At 42.6% G+C, this 7,500-nt stretch overlaps 1 protein-coding gene across 1 annotated transcript; it reads right to left on the reverse strand.

Annotated features, from left to right (window-relative positions):
• Positions 1-348: 348 nt before the first annotated feature.
• LOC119573731 (pancreas transcription factor 1 subunit alpha-like) lies at positions 349-1,867 on the reverse strand. The gene has a single exon (XM_037920835.1). It carries the CDS (start codon positions 1,865-1,867, stop codon positions 1,070-1,072), a length of 798 nt encoding a protein of 265 aa, XP_037776763.1. The 3' UTR covers positions 349-1,069.
• Between the last annotated feature and the right edge of the window lie 5,633 nt (positions 1,868-7,500).

The raw sequence follows: 7,500 nt of genomic DNA on the forward strand, positions 1-7,500 counted from the left end.
TCCATATATAGGTGATATACAATTTTATCTAACATTATCGATTAGTTATTAAAAAGGAAAGCAAAATCTGAAAGTATGATTAAAATTTTGAAAGTACTTCACATACTCATAGAAATTAGGTTGATTAAAGTATGTAAAAGAACGTAACATACATTTATAAATGGTTTTAACGTAAGCACACAAACTTAAGAAGAAAATGAAATATATTGAGCATAAGTAATTATAATTTTTTCATTAATTAATCAGTGATGAAAAAATAAGCCGCATTATAAAACATATGAGTGTTAATTATAAACAGGATACATTTTAAAAAAAACATGCTACTTATAGGTCAAAAAGACAAAAAAATATATTTTATATGATGTATTGTTAAAAAAATTTACATAGACAAAGGCCTGGCCAAGTCTGTTATAAAGTAAAACATTCCAGTTTTTATTTCTAAATATATATACAAAATCTGTTTTAAACTGAAACATCTTCAGCCTCATATCACAAAAGCACATAGCTATATATTACTTAATCTTCACTGTACAATAATCAATAATAACAATCTTTACAGTTTGAATAAATTAATCTAGTTAATATGTCTAATTAAACAAATATATACAAACAACAGGGCAGAAAATAATTTTTTTACATATAAATCATCTGTTTTTTTTTTCTTCTTTTTCTTTTTAGTTTGCAAACGAGTTCATGTTGCAACAATGGTAATACTGGTTTATATCTTGGAGTCATATCTATAACAATAAGATCATTCCAAGGACGATTGTCGAGTGTGAAGCAACGGTGGGAAAAGGCTTAGGGAAAACCTGAGGAAAATACACTTACACTCTGAAGCCATGTTGTTTTTTTTCCCCTCTGGGTGCATTGTTTTTGATTTCTTAATGGTGATAATTTTGAATTGAGAAAAAGAAAATTATGCAAAGTAGGAAGTTTTTAATTTTTTTTTTATAGGGTGATGATGATTTTAGATTGAAATGGTGGCGGGTTCGCGTCCAGAGGGTTGTGGCGCCTTAGCAAGGGGCGAACGTGGCGGTGTATTTCCCACGGGTCTGGCCCTACCTTTGCGTCATGCGGACGACGTGGCGACCTCGGCGTCCGCCCTTCGGATCAGCTCTGCCAGGGCGGTGATGTACGTCTGCGCCATCTGCAGCGTCTCGAACTTGGACAGCTTCCTGTCGTTGCCGAGGGCGGGCACCACCTCGCGAAGCTTCTCGAAGGCGTCGTTAAGGCCGTTCATGCGGCGCCGCTCGCGCGCGTTGGCCGCCAGCCGCCGCTTGCGCAGGACCTCGTTGCCGACCACCTTGGGCGGCCGCCGGCGGATTCTCAGGGGCTTGTAGTGCGTGACGAGCGACGGCGGCGTCTCCGGCGGGATGAAGTGCTCCTGGTGGTGGCCGTCGACCTCGCCCGGGCTGAACTGCGGGGCGCCCCAGCCGGCGGCGGGCGCGCTGCTGGCGGCGGCGTACGAGTAGGAGGGCGTGAGGGCGCTCAGGTCCGTGGTGGCGGGGTAGGCGGCCTGGTAGTACTCCAGGTTCGGGTAGGCCTCCGACACCAGGTCCTTGGCGCTCCGCTCGCCCGCCGCCCCGGCCGCCTGCAGCTCCGCGCCCGGCGAGCACTCGGAGGCGAGGTCGTCGGGCGTCGAGCTGTGGTAGCCGTCGCTGCCGCCGTCCACGCACGGCGGCAGGAGGTCGCGGGTCGGGTGGGGCGGCACGCCCGCCGGGGGCGCGAGGGCGGGCGCCGCCGCCTCGGGCCCCGGGGACAGCAGCGCGCCGGGATCACTTCCTGGGTTGTAGTTAAAATCTCCGAGACTGAAATACTGCTGCGAGAGGCCGCGGTCGGGCCAGTACTCTCCCGCGTGGACCGACATGCCGGGGGTCAAGCACTGAGCACTATGCACTTTGGAGTCCACACAGACAACACACTTGGTCACACGCGGTTCGGAGGGCGCACCGCAGGAGCTCGCGTCCCCATGCCGTTGCGCCGCGGCACGAGTCCCCGACTGGCGCAGAGCCGCGAGCGGGCGCGAGGCGGCCGAGTCCGCTACTTGTCCTGACGGGCGTCGCGGCGAGGCGCGGGTGCGTTATGGGTGCATGGTGCTGAGTCACGGCGGAGGGTCAGTGCTCCCTGCCGGCACGTTGCCAGCGCGACCCGCCAAGGTCAGTGTCAGCCGAGCCGGACGCAAGGTCACTTCCTGGATGTTGCACAAGACGGCGGCCGCGGCGGCGTCACGGCTACACTGGCGCCCGTGCGCTGCGCCTCCAGACTTTCTACCGCCAGCCACTCGGGGCGGCTCCTCCCTCCGATCCAGGCTCGCCCGAAGCCACTCTCCCTTCGCCGACGCGCGCCAGCCGAGTTTCCCCACAGCTGCCTCGACGAGAAGCCCTCCTGGGACGCAGTCTCAGTGTCAAATAACGCAGGCAGTCACTGGACGCCGTGAGTGCTCTACTGTACTACCAGCGACCGCCATCTTCAGCGCCGCTGCTCCAAATCCGACGCCGCTTTCCCCGATGGCTTCGCTCGCCGACTTTCCCCTCGAGACGAAACCGCTTCCCTCTTTTCCTTGGGATTTCCAAGACCCGCAGCACCCAAGGAGCACAAAGCCCACTCCCAAAGGACACTCAAGGAACCGACAAACACAATCGACTCCCCATCGCCCGAGAAAGACGAGGAGAAAAACAACCCTGAGCGATCCCAAAGACAGTAGGAAACGGACGATCGCCACTGAAAAATTTCCCAGGACACGGAAGTCGCGGTCTTCGTTACGGTCACGTGACTTCGCAACGACCAATCAGAGCCGAGCTTATGGTTACACTGTGTGAAAGAAGACGAAAGGATATTTAAATGTATTTGTAAGGATTTCGGGATTAACGGAATTGTCAAACATTCTCAAGAGCCAAAGAGGTAAACGAGACATCACTGGCAAAGAAAAAAAATCCTTCGAAGACGGAAGGAAAGAGAAGGAAAAGGGAAACAAAGAGAAAGGAGAGAGAGAGAGAGAGAGAGAGAGAGAGAGAGAGAGAGAGAGAGAGAGAGAGAGAGAGAGGAGAGAGAGAGAGAGAGAGAGAGAGAGGATGATAGATAGATAGAATAGATAGATAGATATATAGAGAGAGATAAATAGAGAGAGAGAGAGAGAGAGAGGAGAGAGAAAGGAGAGGAGAGAGAGTGGATAGATAGATAAGACAGATGAATATAATAAATATATATAATATAGTATATATATATAGATAATATATGTAATACTATATATAATATATATATATAATAAATATATATATATATATATAGTGAGAGAGAAAGAGAGAGAAAGACAAGAGAGAGATAGAGAGAGATGAAGAGCGAGAAGAAAGAAAAAAGACAGACAGCAGACAACAGACAGCAGACGCAGATCAGATAGATAGCATAGAATGATAGATAGACGAGAAGAGAGAGAGGAGAGAGAGAGAGATATGAGAGGAGAGAGAGAGAGAGAAAGAGAGAGAAAGAGAGAGACGGAAAACACGCGACGAAAACAGACAAGAACATTCATGTTACCTTCCTTTACTTAATTAAGGAAGAAACTCTGTCGCATGTTAAAGTCTCCATCTTTTCATCACATATTCCTCCAATTGGAATGGGAATCTTCATCGTGCAAAAAAAGGGGGGGTGAGGGGTGATGGGATGTGAGTAAGAATGAGGACGGGGAGATGGGAGGAGTAGAAGAATGGGAGGTGAGTGAGATGATGTGGAGGTGGAGGAGGTGGAAGAATTAGAAGAGGAAGAGGAGGAGGAGGAAGAATGAAGAGGAGGAGGAGGTGGAAGAATGAGAAGAGGAAGAGGAGGAGGAAGAAGAAGAGGAGTAAGAAGCAGAGGAGGGGGTGAGGAGGGGATGGGAAGATAATAAAGGAGGAGGGGTAGGGAAAGGGAAAGAAGTGGGGAGTGGGATGAGGAAGAAGAGGAGGAGGTAGAAAAATAGAATAGAGTAGAATATAAGACGCAGAATATCATAATATATATATAAGAATATAAGATATAGGATATAGAGATGAATATAAGAGTGACTGGAATATTAAGAATAGAATAATAATAATAGAAAAGTAAATGGGAGATAGGGTGGGGTGAGATGCGACCCTCCCAAGCGAACGAAACGCGGTGATGACAAATGAAAAGCGCCGCTGTGATGAATATGCAAAAAAGTCCAGCTCGCAGAATCGTCTCCAAGTTGCCGCTCGTGATGACGGCAACTGCCCCGAGAGAGGGGGATGGCCGTGTCGGATCGGGTGGCGAGTGGGGCGAGTGTGGTGAGTGTGGCGAGTGTGGCGATTGTGGTGTGTGGTGAGTGTGGTGATTATGGTGATTTTGGCGAGTGTGGTGATTGTGATGTGCGGTGATTGTGGTAATTGTGGTGATTGTGGTGATTGTGGTGATTGTGGTGATTGTGGTGATGTGGTGAATTGTGGTGAATTGTGGTGATTGTGGTGATTGTGGTGATGTGGTGAGCTGTGGTGATTGTGGTGATTGTGGTGATTGTGGTGATTGTGGTGATGTGGTATTGTGGTGATTGTGGTAACTGTGGTGATTGTGGTAATTGTGGTGATTGTGGTAAATGTGGTGATTGTGGTGATTGTGGTGATTGTGGTAATTGTGGTGATTGTGGTGACTGTGGTGACTGTGGTGATTGTGGTGATTGTACTGAATATGGTGATTATGGTGAATGTGGTGATTGTGGTGATTGTGGTGAGTGTGGTGAATGTGGTGATTGTGGTGAGTGTGATTGTGATTATGGTGATTGTGGTGAGTGTGGTGATTGTGGTGAATGTGGTGATTGTGGTGATTGTGGTGATTGTGGTGTGATTGTGATGGTATTTGGTGATTGTGGTGATTGTGGTGGATTGTGGTGATTATGGTGATTGTGGTGATTGTGGTGAGTGTGATTGTGATCGTGGTGAATGTGGTGATTGTGGTGATTGTAGAGATTGTGGTGAATGTGGTGAGTGTGGTGAATGTGGTGATTGTGGTGAGTTTCGTGATTGTGGTGATTGTGGTGAGTTTGGTGATTGTGGTGAGTTCGTGATTGTGGTGATTGTGGTGAATGTGGTGATTGTGGTGAGTTTCGTGATTGTGGTGAGTGTGGTGAATGACGTGAGTGAGGCGATTATGGTGAGTGGTGATTGTAATGTGCGGTGATTGTGGTGATTGTGGCGAGCCTCCAGTTAACGAACTGTGATTTTATGGTAATCGATGACCATAACCTTTTTTTTGCGTGACATTAAATCCCCCGAAATCTTCATATTGTGATGACTGCTCCACCGAACGCGATGATCCGTGATGACTATCGCCTTTCGAACTGCACGGGATGACGAATTGCTAATAGACAGAGTATAACTGTGTCTATCACATGTTCGGTAGATGCATATGATGATGATCGTGATTGAAGCTTCGTGATGACTAGCGAGGTGGGGAAAAAAAGAACGGGAAGAAAGAATTTAATTGAAGAATCGGGGAAGTAACAATTTATGCGTCGTTATTTAAGGAGGTAGATGACTGGGGAAAGAAAGGGAGAGAGAGGGAGAGCGGGCAGAAGAGAGAGAGTAGAGAAGAGAGGAGAGAGAGAGAGAGAGAGAGAGTAGAGATAAAGAGATAGAGAGAGAGAGAGAGAGAGAGAGAGAGAGAGAGAGAGGGAGAGAGAGGAGGAATAGAGAAGAGGGGGGAGAGAGAGAGAGAGAGAGAGAGAGAGAGAGAGAGAGAGTAGGAGAGAAAGAAAGAATAGAGAGGAGGAGCAGAGAGAGAGAGAGAGGAAGATAGAGAGAGAGAGAGAGAGCGAGAAAGAGAAGAGAGGGAGAGAGGGAGGGGAAATAAAGCGCGAGAGGAGAGAGAGAGAGGAGAGAAGGGAGAGAGAGATAGCTATATCTATATTTGAAATTATATCTCTGTTTATCTATCTAACTATTCATATCTATCTCTATATATATATTTATATATATATATATATATATATATATATATATCTATATTGTATACATATAGCATCTATTATATATATATATATATATATATAGATATATATATTATATATATATATATATATGATATTATGTATCTATTAATATATATATATATATATATATATATATATCTATATATAATATACATACATACAACACACACACAACCACACCACACAACATACACACCACACAACACAGACACAACACACACACACACACATATGTATCTAATATATATATAATATATCTATATGTATATATTATATATATATCTTTGTGTGTTGTGTGTGTGTGTGTGGGTGTGTGTGGGGTGTGTGTGTGTGTGTGTGTGTGTGTGGGTGTGTGTGAATGTGTGTGTACATATATATATTATATATATATATATATATATATATATATTTATATTATATATATATATATATATTATATATATATATATATATATTTTACACACATACGTACACACATATGCACACACACACACACACAAAACCAACCCACACACCACACAAAACCACAAAACACACACACACCCACACGCACACAAAACGCACAACCCCACACAACCCCACCCCACACACACCACCACACAAAAAATATAAAATTATATAAAATATATATATTTTTATAAAATATATATATATATATTTTAATATATTATAAAAAATTTAAATTTTTTCATATTTTATCTCTATCTATCTATCTATCTATCAAATCTACTATTATCTATCTTTCTATCCATCTATCTTTCTCTCTATATATACCACAACTACATATAATACTTTAATACATACATACAAAACATACATATTTTATATAAAATTTTATTTTATAATATATGTATACATATACATATTTTTATATTATATATATTTTATATATTTTATATATATATATAATATATATTAATATATATATAATTAATATTTTATTATATAGATATATATAAATATATATAATATATAATGTATGTAGGGAGGGGATGTATTTTATTTTGTATGTATTTTTTTGTGTGTATATATATAATATATATATATATATTATTATTATATATATTTAATTATATATAATATATTACATACACACCCCACACCCCAAACACACCCCCAACACACTCACAAAAACACACCACTCACACACCACACACACAAAAACACAAAATTGTTATATATATTTATATATATATATATATATTTTATTATTATATAACATATGTGTGTGTGTTGTGTGTGTGTGTGTGGGGTGTTGGTGGTGTGTGTGTGTGTGTGTGCGGGTGTGGGGGTGCGGAATGGGGTTGGTGTACATACATACATCTTTATTATATATATATATATATATATATATATATATATATTTTATTATATGTATTATATATTTATAATATATTTTATATAAAATTGTATATGTATAATTTATATATATATATATATAATATATTATATATAGGTACACACTTACTTCACAGATAGGCACACACACACACACACGCCCCAACACACCCACCACACGCACA

This window comes from Penaeus monodon, chromosome 6, assembly GCF_015228065.2.
Source record: "Penaeus monodon isolate SGIC_2016 chromosome 6, NSTDA_Pmon_1, whole genome shotgun sequence".
Classification (NCBI taxonomy): domain Eukaryota; kingdom Metazoa; phylum Arthropoda; class Malacostraca; order Decapoda; family Penaeidae; genus Penaeus; species Penaeus monodon.